At 44.2% G+C, this 22,327-nt stretch overlaps 1 protein-coding gene across 1 annotated transcript in view; it reads right to left on the bottom strand.

The window, feature by feature from the left end:
• Positions 1–22,327, bottom strand: part of LOC311108614 (SAM and SH3 domain-containing protein 1-like) — a gene marked incomplete at its 5' end in the record, with an annotated part of 269,415 nt that overhangs the window by 40,349 nt on the left and 206,739 nt on the right. Inside the window, 5 exons of the mRNA XM_084151280.1 lie at positions 1,329–1,441; positions 1,627–1,716; positions 2,724–2,758; positions 15,966–16,015; positions 16,240–16,290. Coding sequence (XP_084007406.1) covers positions 1,329–1,441; positions 1,627–1,716; positions 2,724–2,758; positions 15,966–16,015; positions 16,240–16,290 — 339 coding nt within the window. The remainder of the gene's footprint in view (positions 1–1,328; positions 1,442–1,626; positions 1,717–2,723; positions 2,759–15,965; positions 16,016–16,239; positions 16,291–22,327) is intronic.

Genomic DNA, 22,327 nt, shown 5'->3' on the forward strand with positions numbered 1-22,327 from the left:
TTGATTAGAAATCTCCCACTTCACTTGCTACACGTGGAGGAGCCTCTGACAGTAGTGCTGCTTTGATTGACCGACAATAACAAGCTACACTTGTGAAATGTGTAAAGGCTGGTCCTCTGTAGCTCAATTGGTAGAGCATGGTGCTTGTAACGCTAGGGTAGTGGGTTTCATCCCCGGGACCACCCATATGTTTAAAAAAATTATGCGCACATGACTGTAAGTCGCTTTGGATAAAAGCGTCTGCTAAATGGCATATTATTATATTACTTTTTTATGGTGCGCACTAAAAATGTCTAATGTCATGGTCTATTCTTATATGTAGCAATGTCACAAATAATTACATTTAATTTTAGACAAAGCCTTTTCATTAATAGGCCTACATGTTTTTTCTTTCAAAAATGATTACTCTTGCAATTAATCAAATACTAACGTCCGTTCGGAAATGTTAATATTCGAATAACCATGCCCGTCCCTACCACAGAGGCTGTTCATCGATTCCAGAACCTGATTGGTTTGTTTGAGTGTCAGTGGAGGAGGGTAGAGGTCAGACCAGCACCCAATAATACACCAGTGATACAGGAAGAGGTGGAGGAAAATCAATGTCTGCCTTGGAAAGCTCTACAGGACTGCAGTCACCTGAGTCATGCTCTCTTTTAAAATTACCACAAAGTGGGAGAGGGAGGAAGAGAGGAGAGGAGGAAAAAGAGAGGAAGAGATGAGAAGAAGTAGAAGAATATGACACACAAAAAGGAAAAGGAATAGCAGAAAGGAGAAAGAAGAGGAGACAAGAGGGACGACTGAATGACACTGCAGCCACCACATTCACCCAGAGAACAAATCCAGAATGCATCACTCTAACCACCCCACCAGCGGGGGGGGGGGGGGGGGGGGGGGGGGGCTACTGAGCTAACATGTCCAACTACCCCTACAGCATGAACAGGACCACACATAAACACCGTGAGTGACCCCCAGGCGCCCTCCTTGGCTAGGGATTCGGACGGTGTGGGTGTGTTTGTGTCAACAAAAAAAAGGGCAGTGCAGGGTTATAATGAAAGCGCAGTTAATGGTTAGTTAGAGTAAGTCATTTTAGTAAAAGCTGGATATGGAGCTTGCGGGATGAAGCAGGAGAGGGGGTAGACTTGGAGCCAGTCGAGGCAACGTTGCAGTGAGGGAGCTGGGGCTGGGGTCAGTTGTGGGTAGGGTGGGGTGGGGGTCCCCTCCAGGCCCTGGATGGGTGTCTGTCTGTATGACCCAGGAGGAGCCTGGAGAGGAGAGGGGGGAGTGGGGGTAGGGGGTACAGGGAAGCGGGTGGGTGAGGGGGTTCCTACCCGAGCTAAAGCCTCTTCAACAGTGATCATCTTCTCCTTCACCATCATCATCAGCTGGATGCGCTCTTCGTCACTCATGGTGATCTCACTGGCCACATAGCCTATGTCCTCTCCTAGACGGTCAGAGAATGAGGGGTCAATAAAACAGCTGGGGCATAACATCGAGTATTATGGAATAACATGAAAAACGGGCCGAAATTAGTAATTATTAGATAATAACTATGATATTATAATTTCACTATGTAATTTCTAAGAAAATAACACACTGTACAAAAAAGCGTAATATATAATGCCATACCTTTCGACATCTGCCGCATGACTCCCTTCTGCGACGTCTTGCGAAAATTCTGCCAGAAGGATTTGTTCTTCTTCTTATTGTCCCATTTAGCTAGGAGGAACAGAGAGGAGAGAGCTTCAGTCAGAATATGCTAGAACACACACTCAAAAGACACACCCACTTCCTTCAGACGGACCCAGTGTTGATGCGTAAATAAGGAAAATAGCCTCAATGTTTTGAATGATTCTCTGATGAAGACTGAAACACAATGGGACATACCATTTTGTTTACAGGGCCATCATTATAAACAGTGTAAAGGAGTGTGTGTCTACACATGTGTGCATACACGTGACTGTGCCTGACCCTTCTATCCCCTTGGCCTCTATCCCCTTCACATTTTGAAGAGAGAGAGAGAGAGAGAGAGAGAGAGAGAGAGAGAGAGAGAGAGAGAGAGAGAGAGAGAGAGAGAGAGAGAGAGAGAGAGAGAGAGAGAGAGAGAGAATGAGAGAGAGAGAGAGAGAGAGAGAGAGAGAGAACGAGAGAGAGAGCTCGACCACCAGGTTCCTATTCTGATTCTCTGTATCACTTTACTTTTCTGTGTGAGATGTTTAATAAGGCCAGACTATTCATCGCAGCACTAACTCAACCCACCCCTTTTTCTCTCACTCTTTCTCACTACTCTGTTCTCTCTCACTACCCTGTCCTCTCTCTCTCACTACCCTGTTCTCTCTCTCTCTCACTACCCTGTTCTCTCTCTCTCTCACTTCCCTTCTCTCTCTCTCTCTCTTTCACTACCATTCTCTCTCTTTATCTCTCACTCCCACTCTCACTCTCTTTCTCTCACTGCTCCCAAGGCTGACAGAGGGCTAACACACACATAGAAGCAGTTGCACTTTACACACATACTGGCAACTAACTGCTGTAGCTAGCAGGGTTAGAGCCAATCATCAATGTTTGAATATCACAACAGAACATAATGGGGTATGGTCAATGTATAAATAGAGTTTTAGTTGATTTATTCATTCATTTACATTTAATTGACTCCAACCCTGCTGGGAAGCTGGAAACAGTAACAGAAAACAGAAGTACTTTTTTGTAAAAGTTGAATTGCTACTAACCTCCATCTTCAGAGCTGGACTTGTGCAGAGACATCCTGGAAAGAACAGAGGAGACAGCGAGAAGAGAGAGAGAGAGAGAGAGGTGAGGCTTCTGTGTATGTGGGTTTTTTCTCTGGCTGCTGCTCAGTGTCTTCACCACTAGAGGACAGTGGTGGAGCTCTACAGACACACACAGGCTGGCTCCTGAGGAGCACAGGGCAGATATATCCACAGAGGAGAGGAGATGAATAGGGGGAATAAGAGGAGGAGTGAGGGGGTGAGAGGAAAAGAGGATAGGGGTTAAGAGGAAAGGAGTGGATGAGAGGAGAAGAACGAGAAAATGGATGACGGGAAGATGAGAAAAGAGTGGATGAAGAAGGGAAGGGGGAAGGAGATGGTAGGAGAGGAGAAGGAAAAAAAGGGAAGGAGAAGAGCAGACAGAGAGAAAAGCACCAGGCAGACTCAGCCTGTTTGTGTTTCCACTTCCCTCTTCTGGATAGACAGGAGAGAGAGAGAGAGAGAGAGAGAGAGAGAGAGAGAGAGAGAGAGAGAGAGAGAGAGAGAGAGAGAGAGAGAGAGAGAGAGAGAGAGAGAGAGAGAGAGAGAGAGAGAGAGAGAGAGAGAGAGAGAGAGAGAGAGAGAGAGAGAGAGAGAGAGTAAAGAAGACAGCGTGGAACGTTACTGGAGTGAGGAGGAGTAAGGATGCGAGAGTCCACATTTTTTGACAACCCGATTGTCACTGCCCTAAAAAAAGAAATACTGACAATGACGAATAAGAAGACCTATAAAGCTTCTCTAGAGTTCTACGAAACCATTTAAATGGTACAGTTTTATACACAAAAATAGAAATACCTCACTGATACATTGACACACGTTATGATAAATAGTTTCAGTCTTGGGCTGATGGTTGAGTTCTCTTCAGAGCCCAGGGAAAACTTCAACTCTGTAATGGCAGAGTTTATACAAATTTTGATTGATACAAATCATCATGGTAGGCCTGCTTTTTAGTCATCATTTAATTGGGAAGGTTTTTTGGAAAAGCCTTTAGAAATGTTTATTAAACAGCGCATGATGACTAAATTGCACATCGCAAAGATTCAACCAAGACTTCAGACCAATGTTTTTGAAAACGCTACCCATTTCAAGTTTCAAGTTTTAATGTCACGTGCACAAGTACAGTGAAATGCCTTTCTTGCAAGCTCTAACCCCAACAATGCAGTAATCAATAACAATGTAATACTAAAAATAACAAGGTAGAACAAAAACACACGAGACATAAAAATAAGAAGAACACGATAAAGTAAGTAAGCATACTATATACAGGGTCAGTTCCAGTACCATATTTACAATGTGCAGGGATACTGGATCACTGGAGGTAGATATGCATAGGGGTAAGGTGACTAAGCATCAGGATATACTGTTTAAATAAATCTTGATAATAAAAAAAAATTCAAAATAATTTTGAACCAAAAACTAATGTGACCAGATACATTTGTTTCACTTCCACCCTAGCGATCAAGAAAGAATTGGTGTCGCACTGGCAAGTCAAAGAGTCACAAATGCGAGTGTTTTGGTGGCAGTTTTGAGCCCTGCTGTCTATGGCATTGGACAGTCTGTGGCAGTAGGTTGTCTGTTAGCACTCTGTCTGAGTTGGTTAGAGACATGAATCATGCAGGGGCAGTCAAAGACGAGAGCTTGTCCAGTATGAGGCCCACAAAGATACATTAAGTCTGTCTTCATCAGGCGTACAGCGGCCCACACATACCCCTCCTGAAAAAGATAAACCCAGACCTTGGCCTTCCTGCTAAACACATCACACACATACGCACGCACGCACGCACGCACGCACGCACGCACGCACGCACGCACGCACGCACACACACACACACACACACACACACACACACACACACACACACACACACACACACACACACACACACACACACACACACACACACACACACACACACACACACACACACTCGCTGATGCGTGCAGAGAGGTAGAGACAGGTGGTTGTCAGTTCAGTGAGGGAGGCATGTGCTGGTGTGTGGCAAAAACAAACCAAGCCCGACAGGTCTCCCCCTCTTTTGTGTATGTGTGCGTGTGTGTGTATGTGTGTGTGTGTAGTAGAAGTGACAGCCTTCTGGGCTCTATAGGAAAGTTTAGCGCTGTTTAAAGGTTGGCTGCCATGGCAACATAATGAGATGTTAATTGAATGGAGGCCTGTATGCCTGCCCCCTCCACCCCACCCCATCCCCTCCTCTATCGCTCTATCCCCCTCTTTCTATTCTCTCTATCTCAACTTTAGTCCCCAGTATGCTAGTGTGGGCCCTAGCTAATGCTAATAGGACTCACTCTTTCTGCTCAAGTCTTGCCCTCTGCTCCATGCTCTATAAATTATTACACACGCACTATAACTGTTTGCACTTGTCTTTCTGCTTTAGCTCACTTTATGGTTGTTGTCTTACAATTGTATAAGATAGTACAGAGAGGCAGGCTTGCTTTAAAACCATTTCGTTTGGTTCCAAACTTCCCATTCACTGAGTCTGAGTGAGTATGTGGCAGTAGCATTCATGTTGTGTGCTTAAAATGAGTATACAGTATGCAATTAATGCCTTTTACTTTCCTTGTGGGGTGGAGAGTTTTAGTCATGTACTATTGATGATCCAGGAGAGCAGGGAGTGTTGCATAAAGACAGTCTCTAACTCTCTCTCTGCGAAACAGGGGTCTGACTGCAGTATTCTATGTTTGTCCATAATTTTTGGCATTAATTCAGAATAGTTAAGTTAAGGTATAGGATAGGGTTAAAACAGAAACAACTCGACGGTTAAGTTTAGGCATTAATTCTGAATGTTTAAGAAAAGGGTCAAGGTTTGGGATAGGGTCAAAACAAAACCGAGTGCCTAGTGTTATCTCCCAACGTCCTGGAGACCTGGACAAACGTTGAACATCGATTGTTCCCTAAAAATGCTGTTAAAATACAATTGTACCTACACACTGAAGAAGATTGAAAAGCTGAAACGTCTGTGTACGCTATCCCTGATGCAGTGAAAATAAAAATGAAGTAAGCTTAATGCGACATCTTTGTGTGCGGACCCATCACACCTTTTGTTTGTCTGAATTTGCGGGTTTTATGCAAGCTTCTGGGAGAAGCGCGATGGTCCCCTTCTGATTAACAAATGTTGAATATTGCCTTGAATCTGGTGTAACCTCCCTGCTCTGTGATGGGTGGGTGTCCTATGCAATGTTAGGCACTGAGCAAATTTCAGGTCTGCTGAGCGAAAACTTGAACGTTGTGATTTATTTTTGCAACTTCCAGCGTGAGTTTACTGTTAACACTGAGGCTGTACCCACTTTAAGTTACAGTATTAACAGTGGCCATGTACAGTGGCTTGCGAAAGTATTCAACCCCCCTTGGCATTTTTCCTATTTTGTTGCCTTACAACCTGGAATTAAAATAGATTTTTTGGGTGGTTTGTATCATTTGATTTACACACCATGCCTACCACTTTGAAGATGCAAAATATTTTTTTGTGTGAAAAAAACAAGAAATAAGACAAAAAAACTGAACACTTGAGCGTGCATAACTATTCACCCCCCCAAAGACAATACTTTGTAGAGCCACCTTTTGCAGCAATTACAGCTGCAAGTCTCTTGGGGTATGTCTCTATAAGCTTGGCACTTCTAGCCACTGGGATCTTTGCCCATTCTTCAAGAGCAAACTGCTCCAGCTCCTTCAAGTTGGATGGGTTCCGCTGGTGTACAGCAATCTTTAAGTCATACCACAGATTCTCAATTGGATTGAGGTCTGGGCTTTGACTAGGTAGGCCATTCCAAAACATTTAAATGTTTCCCCTTAAACCACTTGAGTGTTTATTATTTTAATTTTTAATTTTTTAGGGGGTAGATCAGCTTTAATATTGCAGATAGATTGTAACTTCCATCAATGTAATTGTCTGCATCACTTCCAATCCCCCATATGTTTGTTTGTTTCTCGCATATATATACAGTGGGGAAAAAAAGTATTTAGTCAGCCACCAATTGTGCAAGTTCTCCCACTTGAAAAGATGAGAGAGGCCTGTAATTTTCATCATAGGTACACGTCAACTATGACAGACAAATTTAGGAAAAATAAATCCAGAAAATCACATTGTAGGATTTTTTATGAATTTATTTGCAAATTATGGTGGAAAATAAGTATTTGGTCACCTACAAATAAGCAAGATTTCTGGCTCTCACAGACCTGTAACTTCTTCTTTAAGAGGCTCCTCTGTCCTCCACTCATTACATGTATTAATGGCACCTGTTTGAACTTGTTATCAGTATAAAAGACACCTGTCCACAACCTCAAACAGTCACACTCCAAACTCCACTATAGCCAAGACCAAAGAGCTGTCAAAGGACACCAGAAACAAAATTGTAGACCTGCACCAGGCTGGGAAGACTGAATCTGCAATAGGTAAGCAGCTTGGTTTGAAGAAATCAACTGTGTGAGCAAGTATTAGGAAATGGAAGACATACAAGACCACTGATAATCTCCCTCGATCTGGGGCTCCACGCAAGTTCTCACCCCGTGGGGTCAAATTGATCACAAGACCGGTGAGCAAAAATCCCAGAACCACACGGGGGGACCTAGTGAATGACCTGCAGAGAGCTGGGACCAAAGTAACAAAGCCTACCATCAGTAACACACTACGCCGCCAGGGACTCAAATCCTGCAGTGCCAGACGTGTCCCCCTGCTTAAGCCAGTACATATCCAGGCCCGTCTGAAGTTTGCTAGAGTGCATTTGGATGTTCCAGAAGAGGATTGGGAGAATGTCATACGGTCAGATGAAACCAAAATAGAACTTTTTGGTAAAAACTCAACTCGTCGTGTTTGGAGGACAAAGAATGCTGAGTTGCATCCAAAGAACACCATACCTACTGTGAAGCATGGGGGTGGAAACATCATGCTTTGGGGCTGTTTTTCTGCAAAGATCCCAGGACGACTGATCCGTGTAAAGGAAAGAATGAATGGGGCCATGTATCGTGAGATTTTGAGTGAAAACCTCCTTCCATCAGCAAGGGCATTGAAGATGAAACGTGGCTGGGTCTTTCAGCATGACAATGATCCCAAACACACCGCCCGGGCAACGAAGGAGTGGCTTCGTAAGAATCATTTCAAGGTCCTGGAGTGGCCTAGCCAGTCTCCAGATCTCAACCCCATAGAAAATCTTTGGAGGGAGTTGAAAGTCTGTGTTGCCCAGCGACAGCCCCAAAACATCACTGCTCTAGAGGAGATCTGCATGGAGGAATGGGCCAAAATACCAGCAACAGTGTGTGAAAACCTTGTGAAGACTTACAGAAAACGTTTGACCTGTGTCATTGCCAACAAAGGGTATATAACAAAGTATTGAGAAACTTTTGTTATTGACCAAATACTTATTTTCCACCATAATTTGCAAATAAATTCATTAAAAATCCTACAATGTGATTTTCTGGAAAATGTTTTCTCATTTTGTCTGTCATAGTTGACGTGTACCTATGATGAAAATTACAGGCCTCTCTCATCTTTTTAAGTGGGAGAACTTGCACAATTGGTGGCTGACTAAATACTTTTTTTCCCCACTGTATATGGGACGGCTGTCAATCTTTTGGTCCTGAATTGAAACTGGTATACTTATTTATCACAATTTTCTTTAACCAATTATGTTCTTTAATGCAAGGTCGACAGACAAATTCCTTACTTTTTCCTCCTTCCACTCTCCTCTTCCATTTTTGAGGTAATGCTGCAATTATTTGTTTGTAATTTTGGGTAGAGCAGACATTTCCATACGTTTTTGTTAGCTGCATGTGCGACATAACTCCTCCATTCCTACCGATAATATAATTTACGAAGATTATACCTTTTTTTATTTTTATTTCTAAAAATAACGTTTTTTTAATCAATTAGTATATTTGAGTTTAACCACAATATTTGTTGCAATATTTATTTTGTCATTTCTGGAAGATTAAATTGAAATTGCAACCAACCTTTTATGGCTTGTTTTAGAAATAGTGATATTTGGGAGATTATTTCCTTTTCAAATACACTTGAGTGTTGCTTTAGCAGTATGCTTAGGGTCATTATCCTGCCGGAAGGTGAACCTCCGTCCCAGACTCAAATCTCTGGAAGACTGAAACAGGTTTCCCTCAAGAATGTCCCTGTATTTAGCGCCATCCATCATTCCTTCAATTTTGACCAGTTTCCCAGTCCCTGCCGATGAAAAACATCCCCACAGCATGATGCTGCCACCACCATGCTTCACTGTGGGGATGGTGTTCTCGGGGTGATGAGAGGTGTTGGGTTTGCGGCAGACATTTTCCTTGATGGCCAAAAAGCTCAATTTTAGTCTCATCTGACCAGATTACCTTCTTCCATATGTTTGAGGAGTCTCCCACATGCCTTTTGTCGAACACCAAACGTGTTTGCTTATTTTTTTCTTCAACAAATTGCTTTTTTTCTGGCCACTCTTCCGTAAAGACCAGCTCTGTGGAGTGTACGGCTTAAAGTGGTCCTATGGACAGATACTCCAATCTCTGCTGTGGAGCTTTGCAGCTCCTTCAAGATTATCTTTGGTCTCTTTGTTGCCTCTCTGATTAATGCCCTCCTTGCCTGGTCCGTGAGTTTTGGTGGGTTTGTTGTGGTGCCATATTCCTTCCATTTTTTAATAATGGATTTAATGGTGCTTCGTGGGATGTTCAAAGTTTCTGATATTTTTTTAGAACCCAACCCTGATCTGTACTTCTCCACAACTTTGTCCATGACCTGTTTGGAGAGCTCCTTGTTCTTCATGGTGCCGCTTTCTTGGTAGTGTCCTTTGCTTAGTGGTGTTGCAGACTCTGCAGCCTTTCAGAACAGGTGTATATATACTGAGATCATGTGACAGATCATTTGACACTTAGATTGCACACAGGTGGACTTTATTTAACTAATTATGTGACTTCTGAAGGTAATTGGTTGCACCATATCTTATTTAGGGGCTTCATAGCAAAATACATATGCACGCACACATTTCCGTTATTAATTTTTTAGAATTATTTGAAACAAGTAATTGTTTTCAATTCACTTCACCAATTTGGACTATTTTGTGTATGTCCATTACATGAAATCCAAATAAAAATCAATTTAAATTACAGGTTGTAATGCAACAAAATATGAAAAAGGGGGATGAATACTTTTGCAAGGCAATGCATAACATTTTAACATGGAAATAGCTGTTCTATCGTTCAGCCTACAGTAGCAGCCAATGTGTGGTGTTCAATGTAGGCCTACATTCTATGAGACTTTTGAAAAAAACATGCAAGACTTGATATTAACCTGTTTATCCACTTGTCCTTCAGACAAGGAGGTGACTGAACATGTTGTTGTGTTGTTTGATGCAAGAAACCATTTTACAAAATAAAGATAATCATACCAATTATGCTACCCTTTGCCTATTAGCTGCTTAGCTTATTCAAGCCTGTCTCAAAATACAACACTGCCCCTTTAAGACAAAAAAAACCTCTTTAACTGACCTGCTTTTCAAAGATGTCTAGAAATGTACAAGTTTTTGTGCTCTTGTAGGAAGCAATCACTCCCCCATTGCTGACTACAAATGATCTATAACTGGGCTAATAACTCACTAACTAGCAAAGGATATGAACAAACGTGCACACGTGGCTACAAGCAGCTCTCTCTTTGATCTGAAAACAAGCGCATCTACTCGCGACCGCTCATGCTGTAAACACAGTCCAGTTCAAAGTAAACGGCACAGATCCATATATGGCAATGGTCTATTTGCATATAAGCCTACTGCAGCTCTGATTGGTTACGCCTCACCGGTCTGTGTAGAATCCTACTCCGATGCGTTCTACCTTCAACAAAATATCTTGCATATTTAGTTTAGCATACTAAGTCTTGCATTGTTCATTTTGTTTCGGTATGTTGCATTGAAAGTGGCTAATATTACGTTAATTCGATCACAATTCCCACAGTAAAGGGAAACGTTGATAGAAAGTTGAGTGAAGTTCAATCTCGTGCTTTCAATCTATTTCTTCTGCACGGCAGTCCCGGGGAAGCTGCGTGCCCGTGCCTGCGCGCAGCTTAGAGGGAACATTGGTCCTATGCCTCACCACCGCAGCGAGGAAATAGCCTGGGGAAATTAGACTGAGATGACTAGGACTGAAAGCTGGTATTTTAGTTGATATTTTCAGAGTTCTATGTGGAGATTATATGAGGACAAATTGTACAGTGCTAAGCCAGTACGAAACGTCTCTATGTCCACACACACACACAGAACCCTATGAGAGGAGTAAGGTAGCCAGGGAGAAACATGCACGCACGCAAGGACACACACTGCATGGTGTCCACTTTAACAACAGGAGTCCCTACAATGAGCCTACAGTGCGGTGAATCGCTAGAGGCCAGAGAATGTCAATAAGAGACTGGAGAGAGCGGACCCAGCAGCTCTCTTAAAGAAAAGATGACGTAATAATTATATAACTCCCTGTGTCATGTGACATGATTTGGCTTGTCTATTATATATTTAAGTATCTCCCTCAGTGAAAATGTCAACAGCTGGTGACTCACTACACTACACCAGCCCTCATCCTGTGGAAAAAATACATTGCTAGACCACAGAGATCCTGGCATCCGGCAGTGTGTGTGTGTGTGTGTGTGTGTGTGTGTTTACGACCTAACCACCTGGTGTGAGGGGGTTCCAGTGATCAGGGAGGGACAATGAGAACAGCTAACAAGACGACCGGTAGGGTGACCCCTCTAGAGGACAAGGTAAAGGTCAGAGGTCACAGGTATATCCTCTATGAGAGCACTTCAGGACAGTCATATGACAGGACACACAGCATGCACGCACACTAGTTGTCAAAGTGCGCTGTTCTATGACAAGCAGTATGTTCAAGTTCCATGCGGGGCACAACATTACCCCTTGTGTGATAGATTATGCTGACAACACATTCTCAAATATTGCACTGTTGCCCAAACAAGACATTCACATGGTATGGGATATTGCCTCGCATGCAAATCACTGATCTTAAAGAAATAATATTTATTGATATTAAAGAGAAGGGAGGACACCTTTGAACCTTTCCACAAAGGTATATTGACAGCACTCACATAAAGTGCAAACTACACTGTACAAAAATATAAACACAACATTTCAAATGTCAAAGATTTTACTGAGTTACAGTTCATATAAGGAAATCAGTCAATTGAAATAAATTCATTAGGCCTTAATCTATGTATTTCACATGACTGGGAATACAGATACAGTATGCATCTGTTGGTCAAAGATACCTTCAAAAAAAGTTGGGGCCGTGGATCAGAAAACCCATCTGTATCTGGTGTTGCCTCAAGCAGCGCGATACATCTCCTCCGCATAGAGTTCATCAGGCTGTTGATTGTGGCCTGTGGAATGTTGTGCCACTCCTCTTCAATGGCTGTGCAAAGTTGCTGGATATTGTCGGGAACTGGAACACGCTGTCGTACACGTCGATCCAGAGCATTCCAAACATGCTCAATGGGTGACATGTCTGGTGAGTATGCAGGCCATGGAGAAACCGGGACATTTTCAGCTTCCAGGAATTGTGTACAGATCCTTGCGTCATGAGGTGATGGCGGCGGATGAATAGCACGACAATGGGCCGCAGGATCTTGTCACGGTATCTCTGTGAATTCAAATTGCCATCGATAAAATGCAATTGTGTTCATTGTCTGTAGCTTAAGCCTGCCCATACCATAACCCCACCGCCACCATGGGGAACTGTTCACAATGTTGACATCAGCAAACTGCTCGCCCACACGACACCATACACACGGTCTGCCATCTGCCCGGTACAGCTGAAACCGGGATTCATCCATGAAGAGCACGAGCACGTTCATCCAGCGTGCCAGTGGCCATCGAAGGTGAGCATTTGCCCACTGAAGTCGGTTACGACGCCAAACTGCAGTAAAGTCAAGACCCTGGTGAGTATGACGAGCACGCGGATGAGCTCCCTTAGACAGTTTCTGACAGTTTGTGCAGAAATTATTCAGTTGAAACCCACAGTTTCATCAGCTGTCTGGGTGGCTTGTCTCAGACGATCCCGCAGGTGAAGAAGCCGGATTGGGAGATCCTGGGCTTGCGTGGTTACACGTGGTCTGCGGTTGTTAGGACAGTTGGATGTACTGCCAAATTCTCTAAAACAATATTGGAGGTGGCTTATGGTAGAGAAATGTACATTCAATTCTCTGGCAACAGCTCTGGTGGACATTCCTGCTGTCTTGCTGTCAGCATGCCAATTGTACGCTCCATTTAAACTTGAGACATCTGTGGAATTAAGTGGTGTGACAAAACGCACATTTTAGATTGGCCTTTTATTGTCCCCAGCACCTGTGTAATGATTATGCTGTTTAATCAGCTTCTAAAATATGCCACACCTGTCAGGTGGATGGATTATATTGGCAAAGGAGAAATGCTCACTAACAGTGATGCTTTTTGTGCGTATGGAACAGTTTTGGGATCTTTTATTTCAGCTCATGAAACATGAGACCAACACTTTACATGTTGTGTTTATATTTTTGTTCAGTGTACTTCAACTCTGGCCCTTTGAAACCATATCAAAGTAATTGACCGCTTTGCTGGCCAACCAAGCATTCTCCCTGGATGTCCATCGAAAACTAGAAACCTTTGCTGCCCTTTCCTAACAATAAGCCTGTCTCTCTACACAGCCAACATTGTGTGGTGATCAATCAATCTAAAGAGGAAGTTCCCTATTTGGCCCCTCCAAACGTTGGTGTTCATTTGTGTTCTGCTTTTCTGTCCTGAGCACCCTATGTCATCACCTCACTCTGAGACTCATGCCATGCATTGTGGGAGCTGTGCCCACTTCCTGCCAATGGGGGGTTGAAACAGGCAGGATGGCAGGCAGGCAGGGTGATATGCCCAGAGGAAGTGTGGATAATCTCCTGTGGGCCATTGTCCCGAGGGGAGTGGTGATGATGGGACCAGAGCAGGACAGGAATGCTTTTAAAGAGAGGGGGGAAGCAGCCTGGTCTCATAGACTAAACGTAATCTGGGACACTCAAAGTAGTATAATATGTTCCGTTTGATATAGTTACATAAAAACGAAAGGAGGGTCGTTGGTCGGGGTGGATAACACGAACGTCTAGCAATCCAAAGGTTGCGTGTTCGAATGTCATCATGGACAAATGTAGCATTTTAGATAATTAGCAAATTTGCAACTACTTAATACTTTTGAGCTACTTTAGCAACTACTTAGCATGTTAGCTAACACTTCCTCTAAACTTAACCCTTTAACCTAACTCTAAACCTTAACCCTAACCTTAACCCCTAACCCAGCCACAAGAAATTGTATTCCGTAACATATCATATGTATTGCAAATCGTAAACATATTGTACGAATTGCAATTCGTAACATACAGTATCATATGGATTGTAATTCGTAACATATCATACAAATTGTATTTGTAACATATCACACAAAATAGATGATGGACATCCACAAATTAATACATACCATACCAAACGTAACATATAATACTAATTTGAGTGTCCCGTTTACTATGTTACGTCTACCCCTGAGTCCAGGTTGGGGAAAGCGATGGAGGGAGGGAGGAAAAAGCCTGTCTGTATGTATGTCTGTCTGTCTGTCTGTCTGTCTGTCTGTCTGTCTGTCTGTCTGTCTGTCTGTCTGTCTGTCTGTCTGTCTGTCTGTCTGTCTGTCTGTCTGTCTGTCTGTCTGTCTGTCTGTCAGAAGTAGCACAAGTCAATGGGAGGATAGAGGGGAGACAGGGTGGTACTCTTTCTTCAGAGAGGAAATGGCAAGCTAGGGGTCACCGAGACTATAAAAGGGGTAGGGGTGGGGGGAGAACGTGCCAGGGTAGAAACCAAGCTTCCCTTTCAATTTAGAAGCTCTACGGGGTATGGCGAGGGGCAAGATCAGGGGTGAGGGAGAAAGCTCTGGGGTAAAATGAGCTCCAAAGAGGGGCTCTAGGGGAGAGAGAATATGGTGGGGTGAGAAGAACATAAGAGGAGAGAGACAAAATATACAGTAAGGGGCCTCCCTTCCTCCCTCTCGGTGGCATTCTAAGAATCAGATAATGTCATTCATCCTCCATCTGGTTCCTATCAGTCCCAGTCCCAACTTCAATTCCTACAGTACAACACACAGACCAAGGGAGCAGATATAATACTTCTGGTATGTGGTCCCTCGGTTGCACGTGGGCGTCACGTGAACAGACCACCTCCACAACTCCACAGTGTTTTACCATAGGACTGTATGGGGAGTGGGGACTCTTAACTGAACTTCCCTCCCAGTCCCCATAGCCATTCCTCTGTCCAGCCTTCAATACTAAATCACTCTCCCCCCAACGCAAACAATGCTGTTACATCACTGGTCCCTGGGACAGGGAGACATGGCCTCACAGTGACTTGAACTGTCATAGTGATTAACAACACAGGACTCGGATGAGTGTTTGATGACTGGCTCATGATGTTCCGGGAGGTGGCAGGTCCCAGTGAGTAAGAAGTACAAGTGTGTGTATGCATGCACGCACACACACACACACGCACACATACTCCAGGAATTATGGGGCAGGGGGACAGGAACCTGTGAAGAGTACCCCACCCATACCCCCATCCCGTCCTGCTCTCTAGCCTGTTGTAATCGGCCCATCTCCCCTCCTCTCTCCCCCTGTCTCCCTACCCTCCAGCTGACACAATGGGAGGAAGGAAGCCTGGAGGGCCGTAGAATGGGGACTGAGGAAACACGAGGCAGAGCTGGGCTGGCCTTCCTTCAGCCACAGGGGGCCGTGACAGAGAGGACGGAGTTAGACTTGAGTTACTCTGCGTGACTCAAACCATGGAGAAAGTGTGTGTTTGTGGTTATGTGTCAATCACCAGAGGCACAGGGCAGTGACTGGGCCTAACTCCTATGCATCACTCCTGTCTAAGAGCCCAGTCATTCACCATGGGCAAGGTCTCTGGCCCTCAGCGGGTGTACAGTCAGATGTTGTCACAAGCTACTATCTGGAGACACTTGTCCCCTCATACCATCATTGGCTCTGGACATGCTGCAAGGATAAACATGATTCATGACCCACATATGTGTGTTTGTACGTGTGTGTGTGTGTGTGTGTGTGTGTGTGTGCATGTGTATGTTGACTGTCTAACCCAGATTCTCTGCATTGCACATTCGCCACACATGGAGAGGGAAGTGGGGTTGAACTGTAGTCTTACTTTCTCTCTGTCTCTGGGGTGGACACTTCACTGCTGAAGCCAAGGGACTCCTGTGGACAGAGGAGGTACTGCACTTAGCATGGTATTCAGCCATGTAACATAGATGTAACACTCAGATAACCTTAATCCAAGGTCTTAATCCATATGGATCAAATCACATTGACGTAACAAAGCATGTCACTCTGATGTAAGCTAGCTAACTCACATACTAGGCTATACGTATATTATGTGATGCTGATGTTGTGTGACTAAGGCAAGAGGATTCTTGGCTTACTTGGATCTCTGAGCGAAGCTGCAGGGAGGTGGAGCTTGTGTCAACATTCTCCTGTAAGAGAGAGCAAGAGAGAGAGATAACAGTCAGTGCATGGTTATAACTGTTGGCCAGTGAAGGTACAGGGCAGTGTAACAAATAAAACCATATGAACGTGTGTTGCTCAGGTAGAGAAAGGAAAACGACGTGTCACACCCAGGGTGTAACAACAATCACAGACATTGACTGTGACATTGAACTCATAGAGACCCCGCCCTGATAAAAGAGAGAGAAAGGAGAGAGAAAGAGAAAGGAGGAGAACAGAGCAGTGTTTACATGTACCAGCCCATCCATGCACATGCTATTATTGGCAGGTGAAAACACTGCCAGACCTGTTTTAACTGAGTCAACATCAAGAACATGACTAGAGTGTTCGGTGAGGTGCTATAGGAATCTTACCTATACAAATACACAATAAACGACTGGAATTACAGACCTGACTACAAATACCAGAACGACAACATACTGTATAACAACACCCTAACTCCACCCTCATATGATACGTAATTGCGTACGTCACTCAGGGAACACCTCAAGTTAATGAACCATCTTGAAGTGTTTTGAAGACATATTCAGAGGTGTATGCATGACCATAACAGACTAAAGCATCCAGCCTATGCATTACCGTAGCGGTGAGAGAAAGGGTGAGATTGAAGCTAATTATAGTTACTGAGAGGCAGATACATTTTACACAGAAGAGAGGAGTGCGAGTATGAAGATGGGTCAATGGCCCATCCAAACTTCAGTGAAAACAGTGGGGAAAAACCCAGACAGATCTGTGTCACCTCTCTGGACCCATAACATGTTGTGAGCTGCCCTGCTGTGTTTGTGTGTATGTGAATGTGTGGGTTTGTGGGTGTGTGTTTTGGAGCAATCATCTGTCAGAGAGGGATAGTGAAGTAGCTTATGGCTACAGCAGCTGTTGTTGTTAAGGCCTATCCAGAGAGAGAAAGCGAGAGAGCGAGAGATCACTGTTGGCCTATACACAAACAGTACAACCCAGCCATCAGAAGCTGAGGGGACTTCTTAGTTTCTGTAGCTTTGGTGCCTTTTTCATATTCATCTGTTTTATATTAGAGCTCTTGGAATAACAACAGTGACCCTTCAGTCCCCTTTGGAGAGGAATGCTGCATTACAGTTGGGTTGCATCGGCAAACAATGTATGGGACGGCATCCCAAGCCGCTTCCTCTGAGCATGTGCAAACCAACCGGCTGGAGTGTTTACGGACATATTCAATCTCTCCATATCCCAGTTTGTTGTCCCCACTTGTTTCATGAGGTCCACCATTGTTCCTGCACCCAAGAAAGCAAAGGTAACTGAACTAGATGACTATCACCCCGTAGCACTCACTTCTGCCATCATAAAGTGCTTTGAGAGGCAAGATAAGGACCATATCACCTCCACCTTACCCGACAACCTAGACCCACTACAATTCCATACCGCCCGAACATATCTACGGTTGACGCAATCGCCATTGCACTGCACACAGCCCTAAATTATGTAAGAATGCTGTTCATCGACTCACCCTTCAACACCATAGTACCCAAGCTCATCACTAAGCTCAGGGCCCTGGGTCTGAACTCCTCCCTGTTCAACTGGGTCCTGGACTTTCTGTCAGGCCGACCCCAAGTGGTGAAGGTAGGTAACAACACCTCCGTGTCACACCCTGATCTGTTTCACCTGTCTTGTGATTGTCTCCAACCCCCACAAGGTGTCTCCCATGACCTCATGGGTATTTATACCTGAGTTTTCTGTTTGTCTGTTGCCAGTTCGTCTTGTCCTGTCAAGTCCTACCAGCGTGTTCCCATGTTTCCTGTGCTCTAGTTTTTGCTTTTTCTAGTCTTCCCAGTTCTGACCTTTCTGCCTGTCCTGACCCTGATCCTGCCTGCCGTCATGTACCTGCCTGACTCTGATTTGGATTACGACTCTTTGCCTGCCTTGACCTACTGATTGCCTGCCCCTTGTACTGTAATAAACTCTGAGACTTGTACTATCCGCCTCCTGTGTCTGGGTCTGGGTCTTAGCCTGAGCCGTGACACTCCGCCAAGCTGATCCTCAACACTGGGGCCCCACAGGGGTGCGTGCTCAGCCCCTCCTGTACTCCCTTTTCACCCATGACTGTGTGGCCAAGCACCACTCCAACTCAATCATCAAGTTTGCTAATGATGGCCTTCCGAGTGGCGCAGCGCTCTAAAGCACTGCATCGCAGTGCTTGAGGCATCACTACAGACCCGGGTTCGATCCCAGGGCTGTGTCACAGCCGGCCGTGACCGGGAGACCCATGAGGCGGCGCACAATTGGCCCAGCGTCATCCGGGTTAGGGGAGGGTTTGGCCGGCCGAGGTGTCCTTGTCCCATCGCACTCTAGCGACTCCTTGTAGCGGGTCATCTACAGCACCCGGTGTCACAGGAAGACCAAGAAGATCATCACGGACCTTAGCCTCCCGAGCCACGGCCTGTTCACCCCGCTACTATCTAGAAGGAGGAGACAGTACAGGTGCAACAAATCTGGGACCGAGCGACTGATGAACACCTTCTATCTCCAGGCCATCAGACGGTTAAACAGTCACCACTAGCCGGCCTCTGCCCAGTATCCTGCCCTGAACCTTAGTCACTATTACTAGCAGGCTACCACCCGGTACTCTACCCTGCACCTTAAAGACTGCTTTGCCCTATGTACTGTACACAGAGTCATTAAACACTGGTCACTTAAGTAATGTTTACATACTGTTTAACCCACTTTATATGTATATACAGTGGCTTGCGAAAGTATTCACCCTCCTTGGCATTTTTCCTATTTTGTTGCCTTACAACCTTGAATTAAAATTGATTTTCCGGGGGTTTGTATCATTTGATTTAAACAACATGCCTACCACTTTGAAGAAGCAAAATATGTTTTATTTTGAAACAAACAAGAAATAAGACAAAAAAACAGAATACTATTCACCCCCCCCTCCCCCCCAAAGTCAATACTTTGTAGAGCCACCTTTTGCAGCCATTTCAGCTGCAAGTCTCTTGGGGTATGTCTCTATAAGCTTGCCACATCTAGCCACTGGGATTTTTCAAGGCAAAACTGCTCAAGCTCCTTCAAGTTGGATGGGTTCCGCTGGTGTACAGCAATCTTTAAGCCATACCACAGATTCTCAATTGGATTGAGGTCTGGGCTTTGACTAGGCCATTCCAAGACATTTAAATGTTTCCCCTTAAACCACTTGAGTGTTGCTTTAGCGGTATGCTTAGGGTCATTGTCCTGCTGGAAGGTGAACCTCTGTCCCAGTCTCAAATCTCTGGAAGACTGAAACAGGTTTCCCTCAAGAATTTCCCTGTATTTAGCGCCATCCATCATTCCTTCAATTCTGACCAGTTTCCCAGTCCCAGCCGATGAAAAACATCCCAACAGCATGATGCTGCCACCACCTTGCTTCACTGTGGGGATGGTGTTCTCGGGGTGATGAGAGGTGTTGGGTTTGCGCCAGACATAGCGTTTCCCTTGATGGCCAAAAAGCTTAATTTCAGTCTCATCTGACCAGAGGACCTTCTTCCATTTGTTTGGGGTGTCTCCCACATGCCTTTTCGCGAACACCAAATGCATTTGCTTATTTTTTTCTTTAAGCAATGGCTTTTTTCTGGCCACTCTTCCGTAAAGCCCAGCTCTGTCGAGTGTATGGCTTAAAGTGGTCCTATAGACAGATACTCCAATCTCCGCTGTGGAGCTTTGCAGCTCCTTCAGGGTTATCTTTGGTCTCTTTGTTGCCTCTCTGATTAATGCCCTCCTTACCTGGTCTGTGACTTTTGGTGGGCGGCCCTCTCTTGGCAGGTTTGTTGTGGTGCCATATTCTTTCCATTTTTTAAATAATGGATTTAACAGTGCTCCGTGGGATGTTCAAAGTTTCAGATTTTTTTTTAATAACCCAAGCCTGATCTGTACTTCTCCACAACTTTGTCCCTGACCTGTTTGGAGAGTGCCTTCTTGGTGGTGCCCCTTGCTTAGTGGTGTTGCAGACTCTGGGGCCTTTCAGAACAGGTGTATATATATTGAGATCATGTGACAGATCATGTGACACTTGCACACAGGTGGACTTTATTTAACTAAATATGTGACTTCTGAAGGTAATTGGTAGCACCAGATCTTATTTAAGGGCTTCATAGCAAAGGGGGTGAATACATATGCACTCACCACTTTTGCGTTATTTATTTTTGAGAAAATGTTTCATTTCACTTCACCAATTTGGACTATTTTGTGTATGTCCATTACATGAAATCCAAATAAAAATAAAAACAAATCCATTTAAATTACAGGTTGTAATGCAACAAAATAGGAAAAACACCAATGGGGGATGAATACTTTTGCAAGGCACTGTATACTGTATTCTAGTCATGGCTCATCCTATGTAACTAATGCTGTATACACTTTTTCTATTCATATACTGTCCATACTGTCTTACAGTATACACACCATTATACAGTATACATACAGTGCCTTTGGAAAGTATTCAGACACCTTGACCTTTTCCACATTTTGTTATGTTACAGCCTTATTCTAAAATGTATACAATTGTTTTTGTTTTTTTCTCCTCGATCTACACACAATACCCCATAATAACAAAGCTAATTTATTCAAACTAAAAAACTGAAATATAATTTTTAAATAAGTTCAGACCCTTTACTCAGTACTTTGTTGAAGCACCTTTGGCAGCGATTACAGCATTGAGTCTTCTTGCGTGCTACATGGCAGACCAATCCAAACTCATCTCTCAGCATTTCCAGCCCACTCATTATCTCAGCCAATCATGGCTAGCAGGAAGGTTGCTGTCTTTTTCTGTGGCTAAACCAGCTAGGCTCGTAATTTAACAATTTTATTCGTATTTATATATGGCATACAAGTTTGTTATTAAAGCACATTCAATACATTTTATTAAAAAAATATATATGTTTTTTAAAATCAAAATGCGTTTTTGGGCAGAAATGCCTTCTGGAACATGTGAACTATGTTCCAGATGGCATTTCTGCCCAAAAACGCATTTTGATTTTAAAAAATAAGTTTACATTCAAATGGCTCTCCTGTGAAGTAGTAACGCGCGGCATAAGCCTAGTTTCCTGAAATGAGTCATAAATACAGTACCGGCATCCAAAATAAAGTACTGGCACCTATTTTAGTCCAAGTCGAGCGCTGATTATTAAACATATATATTTTTTAAATAAAATGTATTGAATGTATTAAAATGTAGGTTAAGCTATACGGCATTAGAACAGCACATGGCTCACGTGTGCTTAGTCCTGCATAGTGTGTAAATATAATGCTGTGTTGAAATCCAATGAAATGACATAAGCCCTATTCGGACGGGACATGTTCTACTGGGAGAGCTCAGGTAATGTAATTATGTGCGCGAGCACAAATCACCACATCTGGAATTTTAGTCCTGTCCGAATCTGCCATGTCAGTAATTTTTACTTAGCAGGAAGGTTATTATCCCAGCTGTTTTGGGGCCTCCCGAGTGGCACATTGGTATAAGGCACTGCAGTGCTAGCTGTGCCACTAGAGATCCTGGTTCGAGTCCAGGCTCTGTCGCAGCCGGCCGTGACCGGGAGACCCGTGGGGCGGCGCACAATTGGCCCAGCGTCGTCCAGGTTAGGGTTTGGCCGGCAGGGATGTTCTTGTCCCATCGCGCACTAACGACTCCTGTGGCGGGCCCGGGCGCAGCGCACGCTGACTCGGTCGCCAGGTGTACGGTGTTTCCTCTGGGTTAAGCAGGCACTGTGTCAAGAAGTAGTGCGGCTTGGTTGGGTTGTGTTTCGGAGGACGCACGACTCTCAACCTTCTCCTCTCCGGTGTTGCATCGATGGGACAAGACTGTAACTACCAATTGGATACCACAGAATTGTGGAATAAAAGGGGGTAAAAAAATGTCAATAAACCTACTGTTTTTCGGCAAACTCCCAGGTCCTCTGATAATACAGTGGGGGAAAAAAGTATTTAGTCAGCCACCAATTGTGCAAGTTCTCCCACTTAAAAAGATGAGAGAGGCCTGTAATTGTCATCATAGGTACACGT

This window comes from Coregonus lavaretus (genome assembly GCF_964263955.1).
Source record: "Coregonus lavaretus genome assembly, chromosome: 33".
Lineage (NCBI taxonomy): Eukaryota > Metazoa > Chordata > Actinopteri > Salmoniformes > Salmonidae > Coregonus > Coregonus lavaretus.